The sequence below is a fragment of the Acyrthosiphon pisum genome, chromosome A2, assembly GCF_005508785.2.
Source record: "Acyrthosiphon pisum isolate AL4f chromosome A2, pea_aphid_22Mar2018_4r6ur, whole genome shotgun sequence".
Taxonomy (NCBI): domain Eukaryota; kingdom Metazoa; phylum Arthropoda; class Insecta; order Hemiptera; family Aphididae; genus Acyrthosiphon; species Acyrthosiphon pisum.
In genome coordinates, this window is record NC_042495.1 from 20,350,024 (window position 1) to 20,371,243 (window position 21,220).

The 21,220-nt window shown below is 27.2% G+C and overlaps 2 protein-coding genes across 2 annotated transcripts; one reads left to right on the top strand and one right to left on the bottom strand.

Annotated features, from left to right (window-relative positions):
- Positions 1-7,221: 7,221 nt before the first annotated feature.
- On the bottom strand, positions 7,222-11,251 carry LOC100569194 (zinc finger MYM-type protein 1-like). The gene is made up of 5 exons (XM_008187412.1): positions 11,206-11,251; positions 10,200-10,316; positions 9,811-10,098; positions 7,759-9,329; positions 7,222-7,470 (listed from the first exon to the last, which is right to left on the bottom strand). Exons 1-5 carry the CDS (start codon positions 11,249-11,251, stop codon positions 7,222-7,224), a joined length of 2,271 nt encoding a protein of 756 aa, XP_008185634.1.
- A 281-nt stretch (positions 11,252-11,532) lies between these two features.
- LOC100568840 lies at positions 11,533-19,621 on the top strand. The gene is made up of 6 exons (XM_003246198.4): positions 11,533-11,793; positions 13,391-13,495; positions 14,879-16,285; positions 17,808-18,240; positions 19,321-19,404; positions 19,486-19,621. The coding sequence occupies exons 2-6, from the start codon at positions 13,398-13,400 to the stop codon at positions 19,543-19,545; spliced, it is 2,082 nt and encodes a 693-aa protein (XP_003246246.1). The 5' UTR covers positions 11,533-11,793; positions 13,391-13,397; the 3' UTR covers positions 19,546-19,621.
- The last annotated feature ends 1,599 nt before the right edge of the window (positions 19,622-21,220 follow it).

The following is a 21,220-nucleotide window of genomic DNA, read 5'->3' on the forward strand; positions in this document are numbered from 1 at the left end:
CGATAAGGTTAACCATTCTTTATTAATTTACAAACTAAAACTATATGGGTTTAGTGATCCTTTACTTTCTTGGTTTAACTCATTCCTATTAAATCGTATACAAGTTGTTAAATACGAAAATTTTATATCTAATTCAATAAATGTATTATCAGGTGTTCCCCAAGGTGGCCACCTATCTCCATTACTTTTTTCTTTTTTCATTAACGATATTAATAAAGTTCTAAATTGCTCAAAATGTCTATTATTTGCTGATGACACTAAAATATTTAAAAAAATAAAGTGTATTGATGATTCATTGGAACTTCAAGCCGACTTAGATAATATTTATAAATGGTGTATCTATAATGGAATGTCCTTAAATATTGATAAATGCTCCGTTATTTCGTACTTTTTAAAAAAAAATACTATACTTTATAATTATGTTTTACATAATACAAATCTAACACGTAAATATATTATTAAAGACCTAGGAGTTTCATTTGACTCAAAATTATCTTTTAGCAATCATGTTGATTCTATTCGAAATAAATCATATGTGAAGTTGGGATTATTAAAACGTATGTGTAGTGATTTCAACGATAGTTCAGATTTAAAAATATTATATTCTTCCTTAGTACGCTCCCATATTGACTATGCCTCTTGAATTTGGCACTCAAACCAGAGTCTATCTAGTACCTATACAAAATAATTTTTTGAGATATTTATCTTTTAAATGTCATTCTGAAAGACGTCCTCATTCTGGGTATATTAATATTAGTATTTTTTTTTAATATTGCTCCTTTAAATAGTAGATTTAAAATATTAAATTTAAAATTTCTTTTTAAACTATTACATAATTTAACTGATTGCCCAGAACTTTTAGAGCGTATTAATAAATATAAAAAATTCAAGAAATAAACATCCTTTTTATTTATCAATCATTAAAACTAACTACATGTCATACTACCCTGCTATTATATTTATGTCATGTGGTAACTTTTTTAACAACTTGGACCTGTTCAATATGACTCTTAGCTCTTTAAATTGTTATTTTTAGATTATTACCTACTAATATATTTAATCTAATCGAATTGTTATATAGGTAATCAATTGTCTAATTTTTAATTTCTATATATATACATATTTTTTTTTTTTTTTGTTTTTTTTTTCTCTCGTTCTTATATCATTTGCTTTAATTTTTTAGTATAACATACACCTATGAAACTGTCATTATTTGTATTATTGTAAATTGGAATTTTATTCCGTTAATAAAATATTATTATTATAAGTATATATTATATCTTATACCTAGACTGACATACCGTCTCCGCTCAGAATCGTTTTTCTTATACAATGATATTGAATCATTTAATTCAAATTTAATACCATCCATTATACATTGACCCACTTGCAGTCTTGTAAAGTGTTCTAAGAAATTTATTAGAAGAAAAGTATTTGAATAATTTTTTTGTATTCGAATACTATTTTAAATACCTTTTTTAAAGAAGTATTCAAATACAGATTCTGAATATTTTTATTTGTATTTTTTATTCATTAAAAAAATACTTTTTTCCGATCCAAAAAATAGTTTTAAAGTTGTGACAAGACATATTATTATTAGTCATGAAAATTATAGTTTTCGTATCGGTCGTATCACAATAGTGGTCAAAATGTATAAATAATTTATGATTCCGATATTTGTTGAATTATGGAAAAGTTGGGTTTATCTGTTATCTGTTTATCTGTTATAGGTTGTTATAATATAACTATAATACTATTGTCTATTATTAGTTATTTTTATTACGAAATACATTCAACAACTGTGCTGCCTGCGCCCTGCTGTCACTGAAAGCAGTGCAAGCGCCCAGCACTGAACAAGCGACAGACCACAATCGAAACCAAAATATCTACAACTAAACAGTGGACACACGTATTTTGTTTTCAGAAATAGTGTAGTGTCTTACTTTAATAGGTAATTGCAAGTGAAAGTTTTTGTTATTTTACGTTATTATGTCCTCCTCCACATTAACTGGTGATTTCATCAGGAAGATGATCCTGTATCTAATTTGAATACCAGTATTCAAACACCGGTACAGTGTTCAAAGCTTCCTTGGGACATATACAATGAGCATTTTAAAACTGTAAGATTAATTAAAGATGAAATAATATTCCAAACGTTCGAAATTAAATGCGTACATTGTCCATCAACAAAAACTCGTACAGCTGATACCAGATCGAAATCGAACCTATGAAATAATTTAAAGGTATACTTTACTTATACCTAAGTTCTAAATTAATATTACTAAATAATTTATGTTCATAACGAATAATAAACCATTAGTATTTAACTGTATATTATATTATTATTATACCAATTATATTCTATATGACTATATATCACAAACATATTAATAATAAATATTTTAGTAATTTTTTTTATAGATTCAACATTCCAATTTAAATAGTGTTAAGGAACTATTATAATTAAAAAATACTTCTAATGATCAAATTAACGAAACCGAAAAAAGTGAAACTAAAGTATTAAATTCTGCAAAAAGATCTAAGCACATTCAAAAGTATGATCGTAATCAACCCACATTATTAGAGTATACTTCGGTTAAAAAGAGCTGTACAAGCATTGGCACAAAAAGGTGGGGGCTTGGGGGGACTTAATTAAACAGTTCAAAAGTCAGTTATTAGCAGGGTGTGCTCACGAGGGGAGGGAGGGTCATGAGGATCAAACCCCCCCCCCCCCATTGACTGTATTATTTTTATTTTTTATTATAAAACAAATAATGCATCTTAATAATGTACTTGTCGAATTATATTATCATAAAATTTCCCAATTCGTATTTTATTGTTAAATGCTTCCAACTTAAAATATGTACACTGCCCCGCAGTTGCCGATACTTTTAATATACTTTTAATAGGTACTTAAATATAAATTTGTTTTTTATGCTTTCTGGAACTTATACAGAAAACTTTGATGAACTTGTTGAATTTTACCTCGATACTGATAAGCTAACAGTTAAAAGCTTAAAGCTGAACTACATATATGGTATACCAAACTTAATAAGCATGTCAGATATCCCAAAATTGTTTAGAAGCGTTGAGACAGTGTGATAAGGAAATATTTCCCAATATACATTTTTCTATTAAAATTCGATGCACTTTACCTGTTTCACATCCACCCCCGAGAGAACTATTTCTTGTCTCAGAAGATTGAAATCTTATCTACCAAACACAATGACTGAGGTAATTTCTGGATATTAAAATAAAAATTTATAGGTTTCAATTTTTTTTAAATTTTTTTGGTTTTAGACTCGACTTAATGGCTTAGCTATGTTAGCTGTTCATAAAGAAATTCCGCTAAAAGCAGAAGAAGTTTTAAATGAATTGAGCAAAAAATCAAGAAAACTAGATTTTGTTCTTTAATTTTTGAATGTATATTGTATATTAGTATAATAGTTTCTATATTAGCAATATAATATTTAAATCTATAAACAATTGAATTTGTTGTTGATTAAAAACAAAAAAAAATGGTCGTTAGGTAAAATACTAGCTCCTTCAATTTTACTTGACCCCCCCCCCCCCCCCCCCCACACACACACACACAAATTTTCTGAGGACGCCCCTGGTTATTAGTACTGATAATATAAAATTTTTAGAAAATATTATAGGAGTGGCTTTAGTCCTCCCAAAATAATTTGTCTATTTACGCCTATGTGTACAAGTTAAGGTAAAAATTAGAACTTGTTCAAATAAATATTTTATTTGGTATTTTTGATTTTAATCAATGATTTAAATATTTTTTTTTGTTTTAGATGAACTTGATGTATTAGTCCAAAACGTTATTGTGAATGCATGTTTAACTTTTAACATAGTTGATCATTTTGATTTCATAACATTAATTCAAAAAGGCTTTCCTGGGAGAATACTTATGTCTCGTCCAACTTTAATGAAATGATTAAATACCAAATTCCAACACCATTTAATCCGTCTTACAGAAGAAATTACTAATATTCAATATTTTACTACCACTGCTGACTGCTGGTCAATATTTAAAAGGTAAGTAATTTACAAACTTAATATTATTTAGTAAATACCAGTAGAACTTTGACAAAACTTCAAGGGGGAGGCAAATTTAGTACAATGGCACAACATATGTTTCCATATTAAGAGATGTTAACAAGTCCCAAAGGGGAGGGCAGTCACACCTTCAAAACCACCATTGCTAACATTTAGAAATTTCATTTTTTGATAGATCATACATAGGCATTACTTGTCACTGGATAATTGATGAAGATTTAACTAGAAAATGATGTGTATTGACTGTAAACGATTGGAAGGGAGACATACATTTGATGTATTAGCAAAGGAAATGGGATCTGTGTACTTAAAAATGATATAAACAATAAAATAAGTTATAAAACTACAGACAATGGTTCAAATTTTGTTAAGAGTTATAAGTAAGGAATTTGTATTACATGATAAATTATAAAATTCAAAAGTTATTAATTAAAACCATTTATTTTTTTCAAATTATATTTTCATCATTACTTATTCTTAATACAACAGTTTTACAATTTTTGGAAGAGGAAATAATATTGACAACCACAGTGATACTAATACAGAAACTAATATTAACACTGATGAGATTTAAGAAGGAACAAATGCTGAAATGTTCAACATTGCTGATATTTTTAATAAAAATGTTTTTTCCGATGTCTTTAATTACAGTCTACCAAAACATCATAGATGTACTGCACATACGTTGAATTTAGTTGCAACAAATGTAAATATTTAAGATACTACTTAATTATTTTAATTTTTTAACTATTATTTGACCAACTAATCAGTAGGTATTTATTTTACCATTGACCTTACAACGCAGAATTAATTTTCAAGTTAAGATTTAAAACTAAATACGTTTTTTAACCGTCAATAAGAAAAGGATCAATGAAACAACATAAAATAACTTTTTCTTTAATATTATTCAAATTTTATTTCTAAACATTATTTAAGTCTATGCTTAAGCCATAATTCATCATACCTAATAAAATAAAATCTAAAACAATATTAGGTAATTTAATTATAAACAATATAACCATAAAATGTGTTTGTTAGCTACTGTAAGTTCATAATATAGTGGTTTCATGGGTGGTACTTCAGTAATTTTGCTTATAATATTTTTCAGGATATTCAAAATGCAGTGGTCAAATGTACAGGAAGTGATTTGTTACTTTTTAAAAAACAAATAAGGTAAACTATTTCCAAATGCACAGCTCTACGGAACAAACTAAATAGGTCCACAACTTCAGGAGTCATTGTTAAAATATACTTAGGTGTCTATCTAAAAACTCCCAATTAAACTGGGTGGAATTCTTTTTTTGACTCAACCAAAGTTAGTGGTCTTTTAGTAGATATTATTCACAATAGTTTAAAAAAAAGATTTTCTATTATTTTTAATGATCCTTTTTTAGTAGTTGCAGCAGTTTCTAATCCTTTTTTTTTAAACACAGTGGTGTGACAACACAAGTAAAGATTATGCTATAAAAAAATGTACAGAAGCTGTGATAGAAATGCATGCAACATTATCTGACATCAAAAATACCATACCTAGTGAAAGTGAGGAAATTGCCGTAGTGAGTGAGAATGATTTTTTTGCATGGTCAAATAGAAGCTCGTTAAATTTTTCGATTGAGAATACTTATCAAAAATTCCTAATAAATAACTTTTATCATTAAATGAAACACCTTCAATAAAAAAGGTTTTTATAAAATATAACACTCCCCTTCCAAGTAGTGCATCTGTTGAAAGAGTTTTTAGTGTCAGAAGCGCAGTGTTCACAAAAAAACTAGGTCGTATGAGTGATGATAACTTTGAAAAAGTTATGTTATTAAAATGTAATAAGAATGTATTTGATTAAATTGTAACTTACTATAAATATAACAACTAATAACGGTTTATAATGCAAATTACAAATTACTGAAACGCAATTACTTTTTCAGTAACGCAGCAGTAATTTCATTACATTTTACTTAAAGTAACGCAACTGTAACAAAATTACTTTTTTTAAGTAATTCTATGAAATAACGCTCTAACACGTTGTCTTCCACGTTATTAAAATAATAGTTTTGAATGTATAACCAGGGGTATGAAACTCCATGAATTGTCCAAATCGGGCGATTGTGATCTTGATCATGGTCTCCAGGGGAGCGTGGCATAGGTACGTGAAATAGGGAATGGTAAACAAGCCGACCTTGCGAAGCGTATCCTGCCAAAGTTCCGGTAAACGTTTACATAATATGGGTGAATTTGGGTATAACATCATATTGGTGCGGTAAACGTTTCCATGTTTTTCGGAGGTTTAGACTTCAGATCATAGGTAAAAGAGATCCCAATCAGCTGATCGAGTTTCGCTTCTATATTGTTCTATGGTATAACCAAAACAAGCAGTTGGGATATTTCAGAAAAATTAAAAATCAATTTTATTTATTTTCGATTCCGATAACAATCCAGGATTAGAAGTTATAATTTTGCTAGCAGAAAGAATAGAGTTTGGTTTAATAATAAAATTTAATTAAAATTAATTATGGATAATGACTTACTGATTGCACATTTGTACATAATAGGTATATTATCATATACATAATATATAATCGAATCATATGAATTGAATATGGCTCAAAAAAAATTATAAATGTTTACAATGATAAAAAAGTAGCGTTATTTGTAACGCACTACTTTATTGATGAAAAAATAATATAGTGTGTTAAAAATAATTTTAGGTAACGCAATTGTAATTTAAATTAAAATATTTTTTGTTCCGAGTACTTAATGTAATTCTATTACTTTTTAAAAGTAATTTACCCAACACTGCGCTTCTATAATGTTCTATACTAGCATAGACCTATAAACTAATGGGCAGCGCTCAGAGAGAGAAGTCAGGGGTACGATATAGACAAGACCGGATTAAGGATCAATTGGGCCCCGGGACTCCATACACTTAGTGGGCCCCCTTTCAAGTTTAACTTCAAAATAATTTTATCACTATATTAATGACTGCATATTGTTATTGTATAATTTTGTACTATACAAAATATATATATAGAATATTTATTTTATATATAAAATATATAAATATATTATATTTTATTAATTATTATACATAATATATTACATTATTACATATATATATATATTTATTACATACTTGTATAGGTTACTAGAACTAGAGATTTATAACTTTAATTTTTTTCTTGCTTTCTCTTTTGCAAATTGTTGTAATGTTTCATTAAAATCTATTAATTGCAAAATATCATTTTCTGAATGTAATATCATTAACGATGTTAAATTGTCTTGAGTCTGGCTTGTTCTATATTTATTTTTTATTCTTGTTAATTTGGAAAATGCTCTTTCGGCCGAACAATTGGCCACTGGGATAGTTAAATATAATATAAGAGCAATTAAAATGTTTGGGAATACATCCTGCAATGATTTATCATAAAACCATTTTAATAACTTAAAAGTATCACTTTCATTAAATGATACATTACTTAAACTTAAAAAATTTTGAAATTGAATAATTTCATTTTCAAGTGAAGCGTCAACATCATTTTTATATGTGAAAATACAATTCTTTATGCTCTCTTGGACTGCACTATCTGAATCTGGTGGACAACTTAATTTAGTAATAAATAAAAAATGTGTAGAAATATAATTATTATATGCAGTAATTCTATTTTCAAGTTCTAAAACAAATTTATCTATAATAACATAATGAGTTTCAATTCTCATTTTGTCTTTTCCTTTATATATAATTTCTTTTTTACTACCACTATTATCATCAGGATGCTTTTTTTTTCTTATTCTTTCAGTTTCATTCTTGTACGTCTTGCCAACATATTGACTTAGGTGTATGATTTTATTTTCATAAATCTCACTAGAGTCTCTTAAACTTGACACAAAATGCCTTAATGATTTTAGCAAGTTGACGGCTTTTAGTGCATCACAGTGTTTGTTTTGCAATTCAATTGAAGTTTTATTGCTTCTCTCCAATATATCACCCCATAATAATGTAAGATAAGCAATCTCTCTTTTTAACATTTTTTTCCATAATATTGTAGCTTCTCTTTTTGTTTCACCATTTTCATTAACATTTTCACTCAGTTTTTGTAGAGCTTCAAGTATTTTTTCATAATTACCAATTAATGCTTTACAAGCTTCAGAATGACACGACCACCTAGTACCACTCAACGATTTAAGTGTAATTAACCGGTGTTTATCATTTGTATCCAACTTATCTGTAAGTATTTTCCATCTATGCGTAGAACTGCTGAAAAAATTATATAATGTTTGTAAAAAGCCAAAAAAGTTTACTGCCTCGACACAACAATCGACACTGTGAACACCAACTAAATTCAATGAATGTGCTGTGCATGGTATATATACAGCAAGATCATTTTTACATTTGACATGTGCCTGCAATCCTTTAAACTTGCCACTCATATTGGACGCATTATCATAAGATTGTCCTCTACAATCTTCAATATTCAATCCAACATTTAAAAGAAATTTTTCTAAAACATCATAAATTGATTGACCTGTATGATTTTCAATAGGTTCCAATTCCAGTAATCTTTCTTGTACATCTGACTTTGTACAATATCTAATAACAATAGCCATTTGATCCACTTTTGATAAATCTGGAGTAGAATCCATTATAATAGAATAGTATTTAGATATTTTTATCTCATTAGTAATATAGCGTATAACATCAGTCTTTAGTAAAAGTATAACTTCATTGAAAATAGTTTTTGAAATATATGATGGGTGCCCTTTTCCTTTGTTTCCAAACTTTTCCAAATGATTTTTCAAAAATGGATCATATTCTGAAATTAATTCCAATATGCCAAGATAATTGCCATTATTATTGTTTCCAATTATTTCAGAATCCCCTCGATACGGTAAACCTCTAGCAGCTATAAATTTAACAACAGATACCACTCTTTTTAAAATATTAACCCAGTATTCAGTTTCAACAGATATTTGTCGACACAATTCTGTATTAACTGATCTAGTTGTATCTGTCCGTATCAACCATTTTGTTGTAGCTTCTCGATGTGCAATACTATTTTCATGTTCACCAATTCTATAACTTTTTTTCCATTTATCAAAACCAATATTTACAAAAGGATTATCTCGAAGTGAACCAAATAATTTACAAACAAAACAAAATACGGAACCTTTACTTGGAGAATATAGCAACCATTTTCTATTACATTTCTCTCCATTGGATAGCTTTCTATAGAAAACTGCAGAAGAAATATATCTTGTGTGATCAGTTCCTATAGTATATAAATAAAAACAAAAATGTTATTACCTAAATGTTAAGGATTTAAGATACTTGATTTCTGAAATATTAATTCATAATAAATACAAATATACAATTCAAGCTATTAAATTGAAAAACTACTTAAATAAATAAAAATATTATAATAATAGAGAACCAATAGGTTTAGTATATGATACAATTTTTAATATTTATGCAGGTATTACTATTATTTAACCATTATTGATTATATCAGTGGTACTTAAATTTTAATTCATAAAAAATAGAAATATCATTGCATAACAATTTGTACTATGATGTATTTATAAATTAAAAACCTATACTAAAACCTATAGGTAAATTGTATTACAATTTTTTTTTTATTATTATTCCATATTTGATTAATTAATTTAACAATATGATAAATATTTGGTTTTTACTTATTACCTATTGTATATTAGGTTGTAGGTATAATATATTACTATATTGGTATCTACCTGATATAATACGTGCTGATTGCCTAAAATTGTTATCCATATTTTGGAAAAAAGTCGGTCCTTTATCGAGACAGAAACTTATAAATTTATTATTCAAATTATTTGGCCACTTAAATGGATCTTTGTAATATTCCTCATGATCAGCAATGTTATCTGTCAACAAATCAGACTTTTCAATTGCTGTACAGCTACTTGAACTTGGTACCAGATGAGGTAAAACTAATGTCTGATCATCAGTTTTTAAAACTAAGTCAAGAGTATCACTTGGAACAATTGAAGTAACAGGTTCTAGAAATATTAAATATGCAAGTTGTAGTAACAAATAAGTTAATTTACTACCTAATACTTTGTATGAGAATGTTAATGTTTTAATAATATTTCATACTTACCAATTTCTGTACAGGTACTTGAACTAGATAACAGATGAGGTAAAACTAATGTCTGATCATCAGTTTTTAAAACTAAGTCAAGAGTATCACTTGGAACAATTATTGAAGTAACAGGTTCTAGAAATATTAAACATGCAAGTTGTAGTAACAAATAAGTTAATTTACTACCTACCTAATACTTTGTATGAGAATTTTAATATCTTGATAAGTCATAGGTACTTACCGGAATTTGAAGCTATAAAGAAACCTTTAATTTTAGTTAGTTTTGAGGTAAATTGTCTCTCCTTTTCTTTTTTTTTCTTTTTTCCGAGCCGCTTTGATATTTTTTGGTATTACTAATTTTTATAATTATTTATTAGGTAAGTAATTGAATATTAACTAATGTTTAATAGACAATAACTAATAAGTTATAAAAACTTAGTCTGTAACCACCAGGCACCAGACAATACGATTGCACGAAAACGCCGGAGTTACAAATTCTATTTTTAGTGTTAGATTAGTTATGAATTATGATATCTCCATAGATAAGAATAATATATTAGATTGGACACAAGATTTAAGATATTAGTATATTACCTCATGAGCATAGATCAAAAATACCTAATATCAATTATTACCACATACCACGTACAATCATAGATAATAAAGATTATCACTAATCTGTGACCTCATCATACATCATAATAATGTTATCAATTATTTTCGTGATACAAAACATTTTTATTTTATAATTATTAATAATAATTTACCTACTAAAATATATATTTTTTTTTTTAAAAACTGTTTTTAACGCGTTAAAAAATATACATTTTGGGGATAAAGATGGGCCCCCAAAATGGCCAAAATCAACGGGCCCCGGGACCGTGCCCCCCTTGGCCCCCCCCTTAATCCGGGCTTGGATATAGATGGAGCGAGAAAAAAAAGTAGTAAAATGTATACAGTTCCTTATGCGCGGGATCAATCACCGCTTTATGTTCTTTCTCTCTCAGTTATATGGTTATAATACCATCACCTATCATTGACGACAAGGCGGAGTGGAATGCTCTGTCCATTAGTTTGATCCACGTTGTAGAGAAGATATCTTCTCTACATCGTGGTTTGATCCGTAGGCTATAGCCATGGCTACAGTATAATATACAGTATTATATAATAATATTATGTATCTCGGTGATTATATCATATTGTTATCAATATTATTATAGTGCCGATAAAACAAAATAGTATCACAGAAACGTAATATATTATAGATAACAGTGACATCACTGACAAGAGGTTTTCGTTGCCCATGTGCCAATCCACCCCACTACTACCTACTCCGTCGATGAAGCTCTCCCCACAATATATTGCGACTGCGGCGAGACTACTGCGGATCGGCGTGGCGGTCGACGACTGCGTCACTGCGTGTGCCGTGTTCGGAGTTTTCACTTTCCAGAGTTCCAAACGGCGCGGCGGTTGTCAGTTCCGCCGTTACTCGCTGCTGCCTGCAATCAGTCAAGACTCAAAGTTCACACTTCATACTTCAGCTGTCGTCATTCGCTTCTTTAGAAGTTGTTGTGGATAATCGAATTCGCCGACGCGTCACGTCAAACATTAAGTAAGTACTTGTCATAATAACGATTACGAAATGAAGAAATGCACATTTTATATCGTATTCTCGTCATAATATGCGTAAAGGCTCAGTCAAACAGAAAGCGGTCTGCCCGAGCGGGCGCTGCAAAATAATAATATAACCAACCGCTGCCGCTGCTCTCTGTTTGACTGAGCTTTAAGGTTAGGTCGTAATGCGCGTTATCCGGCGGCCATTTTGTTTTTTACGTCATGACGTTTCTGTATGATTTAAATCAATTATTTCAACGTCCATCGATCTGAATTTGTTTTCTATTTTTTTTTTTCCGAAACGATAAGTATTTGTTTTCTCACACACAACCACTGCGCGCACCTATTTGACAAGTAATGCGCATGAGTAATGTGCATGTTCGTAAATAAAAACCCGATGTTGTCGATATTCACATTATTATGACGTGTTGAATTCATTTTATTTAGCGTAATGTTTTGGTATGATCTTTGTATGGTATCGGTTTGATATATTTTTATTAAGTAATAATACATGACACACAGTACAGAGACTAATATGTATGCTTATAGAAAATAATTCAAAATTATCTAGTTATCCTAACCTTTTTTTCTTTAACACATGATTGTACACTCATTCTGTAACACATATTACAGTGGCTTACTCAATGATGAGATACAGTCAACACCTAGGTACTGTACAGCAGCGTGATTACCTGCTTTTCCCCTTTAATAGCTTGGTTTAATTTCCATATTATTATAATTTTCAGAGAATAATTCATTTTAAATTATTGAATCTTCAAATATAAATGGTAGGACATACCTATTCTAAAAATATAAAATATACAATTTATGATATATTTATATATCATTTCATAAAGTTTTATAGTTAAACTTTCATAGTTTAAAAAATGGTCTAAAATATAAAATAATTTCAATATAGGCTCTTATTTTTAATTTAATTGATAATATGTTCATAAGTACGCTTGAATGATATCGGTAGAGACCTAGGATAGTTAAGTAAGTATTTAATTAATTTTTTTTCCAACAAATTGGGGGTGATGTAATAATATATATTTTTTTTATATTCATTATTCACAATTAAGTATTGAGTAATCACACTTTGAACATTAAATACATTATCTAAGTATGATAATCACATATTATTATAACCTCAATAAATCACATAAAACAATTATTTAAAATTATTTAAAAATTATTAAAAAAAAAAGTTATTATAATTTATTAATCAATTATATGATACTAATAGGTATACTAGTATATATATTACATACAGTATACATTTTACAGTGCATACTATAGATTTTCATCCAATTATAATTAGTAAGTAAGTTACGTCCAAAGGTAAAATGTTTTCAAGAGAATCGTCTTTTTTATTTTCTATTTCTTCATTAAAAATCTTATTTATGAGTGATTACATACATTAATTAATGTTTATATTTTGATAAAATATTTAATGAATAACATATATATTATGGAACAGTATTAGTTGCTAAGAGTCTAAAATTGTTTTTTAATAAACTTTTTTATTTTAAAATATATACCTTGAATGTGAACTTTTAATCTCATGCTAATAAATATATTTATTTATTTTTCAGAACGAAAATGCATACCAAAAAGTATATTGATAACTTGTTCAAAAATGCTATTTATAAAAATCCTTTTATACAATTAACTGCAGAAGACGTCCAAAATTGTAAACTGTAAGTTTATTTTTATATTTATATATGAGTAGGTACTAGTGATAATACTCACACTACATTTTGCGGATGAACCTAATTGAAACCTAACTTTTAGATTCTGTGCGGAGCGAGGAAGCTATTGTTTTTACAATGGTGTTTATTTTTTATTTTTTATTTTTTCTTCTTTTTATATCCTGTATACAAAATTTCTTCCAGAAGGAGTGTTTCGATTTCAACATATAGTACTTTATATTTTAGAAAATTGGATCAAGATGGTACTTTAGAGAGGTCATTTTTCGATTTTCTCAATAATTATTTAATTCCACGGGAAAAACCAGTGGAAAATTACGAAAAAACGCTAAAAATGGGATTTCAATTTCTAACTCTTTGTTTATCACCATAGAAACGAATAAAAAATTATAATATTTTAATATTAATTCAACTTACATGATAAAATAAATAATAACAAAATATAAAATATTCAGACGACAAATCATCTCCGCTCAGAATCGTTTTCTCATACAATGATATTATATCATTGAATTCAAGTCTAATACAACCACTATACAATGACCCACTTGTAATCTACTTTACAGCAGAGCGACATCCACTTACCTGCTTTTTTTAATTTATCGTGTTCATAACTATTTGATTTTTTTTTATTGCAAACTGATTTTGTGTATTTTCATTTGTAAAATTATCAACAAAATTACCACTGTGATTTACCACTTCACGGGAATATCCTATTTGAGAGCCCATTATAAGCAAACCATCTATGTGAATCGATAATTGATCCAAGTTACACTTCTGGTTCAACTATTGAATCTTTAATCGTTTTGTCTTTTTTGTCCACCACAACATTTTTTCAAACCATTTCTTAATTCTGAAAGTTTTCTTACATAATTCAAGAAGTAATAACATTTTAAGTATTATTGTGACAGTTGCTTATCGTCCAGACGAACAATCAACATTTTGATTAAACCATATCCTAAATAGTAGAAAGGGTATATCGCACACCACATTATAGCCTTTCAATTAATCTATTAAATATATGATAATGTTGATATATCCGTGAAAGTATTTGTTTTGTTTAAAATTTTTAAAAAATTTTGTTACATCACTAATGAGTTAGATTTATATAATGTAATTTATACTTATATTTTAACACTATTTCAATAAATAATTGTGTAGAACTCTTTTAGAATCTAAAACTGAAGACAAATAATCAGTTGTGTAGCCAGGATTTTAAAATTAGGGAGGGTGGGAAAATTCAAAATATTTAAAAAATATCCCACTACCCCCACCATAGCCACGCCACTGCAAATTAAGCATTTTTCAATACATGGATTATATAACATTTATCTCAAAATAATTACTTAAGTTTATAATTCTAATTTATTTTAGGAGCTTAAACAAAAATCAGCATAACACACTGAAGGAAGATTGTAATAAACTCAAAGAAAATGATAATTTTTATAAAGACGTTAAAACGTCTATAGATGATAAAATGACCAAAGATGAAACAACGACTAAAGCTGATATAACATATAATAACAATTATTCATCTATAGAAGACGAGCCTGCTAATAAAAAACAAAAGGTGGATACAAATAGAATAGATGTTTTGGAATTGGTAATATCTAGAGATGGCAATACTAAACAATTTAAACCACAATTCAAGTCCCCATTAAAAACCAATAACGAAATCGCTACTACCAGTGCTGAGGAGGTATCGCTGGAAGAATCTATTGAATCTGAAAAATCTTTAGAAAAAAGTGTAAAATCAATGATCAGGATTATTGACCCTAGGAAAATGATGGATGAAGATAATTACAAAATGTGGATAAAAAATACTGGTATAGAACCCAAACATCTAAGAACTGACATAAAAAAGTTATCAGTTGCTAAACTCTCTACAGTCAGATCTCAACCATCTTTCCATAGTAACAAAGCAAATGGAGTTAAACACACTTTAAATGGTGAAAATCTTGTAAGAGGAAATTTAATTAAAATTGAAAAACTATACATAAAGTATTTTAGCAAATGTGTACAAGATACTATTGTGATTATTGCAAATATACTTAACATAATTTCAATGTCAAACAAATATCACGAAATCCGAATTAATGAATCTTATAACAAGAGATCTGAAGCTGAAAAACTTAAAGAAATTTGCGATGCCGACCAATTGCACAAAAAACATAAAAAAATTCTGGAAACAAAGTTGAAAAACAATATTTTATGTGTCATATCATCTTTTGCAGAATCAGAATTTGATTCGGCATTTCAAATGTTTTTTTTAAGTATATTAACTGTACTTCGAGTTTTGGACCAGCAAAGATTCAGAAAAGGTGGCATCTTCAAAAATTCGGTACATTTATTATGGAGTAGTTTGAAAAACTGTGAATTTAACCATAAATTTAAACAAAAAATGTTTTCAATGTTCCGGTCAAAGACATTTCAACCTGACTGCGTCAACTTAATAAGTATAATTGAAGATAGTCAGGATACTGACCCTGGAGTCACCGATCGCATGACATTGTTTTTTGTACCAACATTATACAGCCGAGAATTTTTTCAACCTGTTATTAAAGCTGTAACTTGTGATTCAAATGAAGACCTGGAATTATTAATCGATAATGCTAATTTTCAATGTTGCATTAATTCAAAGTTTAAAGATCCTGTTGATTCATCTACTGTACTACATCCAAATAACAAAATACCAGTACTAGAAACTATTCAAAGGCCCATCAACTCTGATGTAACAACTCAAAACTGGTTCCTAGCCAATAATCCAGACAAAACTTACCAGTAAGTTTTTTTTAATCTTATCATTGTTATGGACCGTTAAGTTGCAATAAAATATTTGATTTAGACATAATTTTAGTATGTTTAGATACCTAACAGATATTTTGTATCTAAACTATTTTTGCTTTTATTCTCACACAAGTATATTATTATATTTTACACACTCTATGAAATTTTCAAATGTATTGTTTTCTATTATATAATAATTATAATTCAACTTTTTAACTATTTTATCAATATGAAGTATAAAAAATACTTTGTAATATAGCCTGATAGACCATCTTCCCTCAGTATCGTTTTTTTATTGCATGCAATAGTATATCATTGAATTCAAATTGAATACATACATTATACTGACCTACTTAATTTTGAGGTATACTCAACACCTACTATACAGTTAATGACTTTCTCACTTTTTAGTTTTCTAAGATTAGTTCACTTTATATCCCCATCAGTTAGTTACCATTAAATAGTTAAGATTTCCTAACTTATTTATTTCTGATAATACGACAGTATTATTATTTAATAAATATTTTAGTACAGTACAATCTTGGTAATCCGACTGTTCGATAATCTGATATGTCCAGTAACCCGGCTATTTTAACCTATACATACCAATATGTATTTATATCTAAAATTACTATCGTTAACAATAAAACATTAATGAAAACAAAAACATACTACTTTAACTTTAGTTGAAAAACTAGAAATTTTAAATAAAATAGAAAATAGTGACAAGTTAGTAAACCTCGCTAACGAATTTGGAGTAGGTCGTGCAATAATATATGATATAAGAAAAAATATTGAAAAGATAAGGTCTTTTTTCAAAAATAACGAAAGTTTGAAAAGTATGTGCAAAACATTAAAAACTGGTGAGTTTCCTGAAGTTGAAGATGCCTTGTACTTATGGTTTTTACAAGAACGTAATTTATTATTTATAATTTATATTAAATAAATATAATCATGTACGTATTAGTATTATATTTTATAATAATTACAATAAATAAATAATAAATAATAATAATTTATAATAATTATTAATAATAATTCATTATTTTTATGTATCAGTAAAAATGTAAAATTCAATAAGTAAAAATGTGTTTTTATGTGAACCCCCGTTTTTCCGGCAGTAGCGTGGTCTGATATGTGTTGAATTACCGAGATTATGATGTATATAGTACTTATTATTATAGATATATTATAATCTTCCCAAATTCATAGTTGCAGTTAAATTATCAATCAAAGGTTCTAAGTTATATTTTGTGTATAATCTTTTAGTAATTTTAATTGCATCTGTAATAGTTAGATTAATTTTGACTAAGCTATAGATTAAATACGTATTATTAATTAAATTCCTGGTTTTTAAAATAATTAACAACTTTTAATATCTTAGTTTTAACTAATTAAAACTCAAAATTCATACTACTTCTTACTAGTATAAATATTCCTTATTCTTCCCTTGTACATATTACTTGTTATTAATATTAGAACTCCTGTATTAATATTAGTTCTGTTATATTTTTAGACAAATACCTGTGTTAAATGGTGATACCGCAGTTGAACCAACGATTGCAACTAGCCAGCCATTAAATAACTTTTATGAACCATTATCTTATTCACTACAAAAGAAAACGTCCGAATCATCTACTTCTAAAGTGATACCAACTAAAAAATATATTGTTGTTACGTCAGCTATTTCCAATAGTTCTTTGGTGCAAGTGACATCATCGTTCTCAGGAACTGCAAAAACATTAACACCAACCACTTTTGTGACGTTCAACCCATCAATACAGAATAAAAAATCTGTGACAAACAGTCAACTTCATAAAGCTATAGGTGGCATTATTTTAATTGATAACAAACATTATAAATTGGTTCGGGGGCCATTAGGTCGAATGAGAGCAGTAGTCAATGGTTCTAATAAATTAGTTACATCACCGTCAACCGTTATTATCAAAGTAAGTAAAATACATCAATATAATAATATACATTTTTACAAACGCTTAATAATACTTATTTTATAACATAATATTAGACTATAAATTGATTATTTTAAAATATTTGTGTCATAACATGAGTTTAAAATTTATAAGTGATCTATATTATTTATTTATTTATTTATATATTGCAAACAAAAACAACAACACTGATTACATTTAGTAAGTTGTTTTTAATATTTGTTTGCTCACCTCCTTTGAGCATGCTTGTGATGGAGGTAAGGATTACTTAACTGAGGAAACATAAATATTAGGTGAAATTTAGACTTATCTAGAAAATGAATAAAAAAAAAACATTTCAAATTTATGAAATAGAATTTTACATTTTACAGGATTTTATCACCTCTTAAAAATAAGTTTACTCTACTTGTATATTATATTAATTTTAATAATGCTTTTTTAAAGCTACAAATATTTTTATATTAGTTAATATTAATATTAAGGTATTGACAATATCTCAACTGCTATATTCGTACAACTTCTAAGTACAAAAGTCTTTTTACAGTTTGTCTTAATTATATTAATTTTTTTATATTATCTGGTATTATGTCCATGGCCAAAAGTACAAAGATAATTTTTATTTTTGTAGGCTAAATTTAATATGTTAAATTCTTTGTAAGTTAGGTCTGTACTATGAAGGTTTGGCAGCCTTAGTATGTATTCCATAATGTTATTAATATTGGTTTTAACTTAGAGAGATGAGAATTAAAAGTCTTCCCAGTATCTCAATACCAAAAGTAATAACTGATGTTATATATATTACTCTTAGCTTTATGTGTTGAATAGATCATAAATGTTTTTAAATACATAAAAATGTTTTGTTATAAGTGAATTACTACTGACTATAAGTATAATCAGTTTTAGAAGATTATACATTACGTATATTTAGACTTTAGTAAAATCATATTTATGATCTATGATTCTTAATATATATATATATATATATTTTAATAACTCGGAAACTACTAGTTTGAATTTTAATTTAGAAATATTTAAATTTATAAAAATTAATATTCTGAAAATATTTTTCTCTTTTTTTAGTGTCACTCAAAAAATTGTAACAGCTCTGTAACAATAATGTGCAGTGTCTGTAAAACAGCTAAATACTGTTCTTATTCCTGCCAAGTAAGAATGATTGAATGTATTTGTTAAATAACTATACTGTTGTTATATAATATTATTATTAAAGTCATTTTCTTTTTTTAGGAACGTGACTGGTATGATAATCATAAAGATGTCTGTAGACCATTGGATACTGGACCTTAAATTTTTCATTGCATATTATTTAAATAATTTCAAATTGGTATATTTATATTGAAAGGTTTTTCATAAAAAGATTGTTATTTTTGTTTAAAAAAAAAATGGATTATGCTCATATATATTGGTATTTCTTAAATTTGTATAATTAAATATTACGATTAATATTATGTTTATTCTAATATTACTACATTATTGTAATTAGTATTTTTAAGTTTTTTGTTCTTTTTTTTCCAGGGAGGAAATATGAAAATAAATTGTTTATTTTTGGTGATTATAAATTTTATATTGATTTCTTAATATGGGTACTCTATGTTTATAAATAAATTTAAAATACTCATTCTGATGACACATCCATTTCATTGTATTTTGTAATAAAATAAAATATTTATTTATGTCCAAGTTAAGAAATAATTGTTTAATTGAACTAGCTGAATTGTCTCTAGAGCCGCCCCTGGGCATATATCATTTTATTTCAAAGATACCTCCTCCTTTTTGCCCCTTATTGATGTACTTGAAATGAAATCACCATTAAATCTTTAAATGATATATATATATATATATATATATATATATATATATATATATATATATATATATATATTATATTATACAATAAACCTATGTGAAATTGGTTTGAAATATTATAACTGACTAATAATTATAATTCATTTAATTATCGCTGGTTTAATTCATTATTTCTAACATATTTAAACTATAAGACAGTATTATTTTATAAAATAGTAAAAATAGTAAAATTTAGAAATAAAATCATTTTTAACACTCATACCAAAAAAATGATCTTGTTCCTTATTATGACCTTATTACAGAATCATATCAATTATAATTACTTCTATATACTAACACAAGACTTGCATATTTAGGTTTTGACTTATATAATAAATCTTATAAGATCATTTTCAATACCTCTAATACCAGCATAGTATAACTTCTTAAGTAGGTAATAGATCGTGGTTTATACTATCAAAAGCCTTTTTGACGTCCAGAAAAATTCCCATAGTTTTCTTATTTAGATCAATATTATCATGTATGTACTTATTAACAAAGAAATGCGCATCATTTACTGATCTGCCTTGTAGAAAACCAAATTGGAAATCAGAAAAGAAAGAGTTAGCTTGTAAGAAGTTTATAACTTTGGATTTAATGGATTTTTCAAAAATGTTTGATAACGATAATGATAAAGAAATAGGTCTATAATTACAGCAATTTAATTTGTCACCTGATTTAAAAATAGGTATAACAATGCATTTTTTAAGGCATGATGGGTAGATTCCAGTAGACGAAGACATATTATACAGTAGCATTAGAGGATAAGAGATACTACGAGCAGTATTTTTCAATATAAAATTTGTAATATTATTGTATTCATAAAAGGATGCATTAGGTTTAATTTTAAGAATATGTTTTTCGATTTCATCTTGGGTAATAGGAGAAAAAAAATGAATCATTAACATGACAGTTTTTATTTAGGGTATCCAACTTAGATTCTTCTTATCCATTATCCTTATCAATATTAGTTTCAACATTTTTACCCACGTTTATAAAAAAGTTATTAAATTCGTTTGCAATACTGATTTCATCATTTATAATTGTAACGTTATTTTGTTTAATTTTATCAATGATTAGGTATCTTATTTTTATTTGTCTTGCCAGCAATTTCATT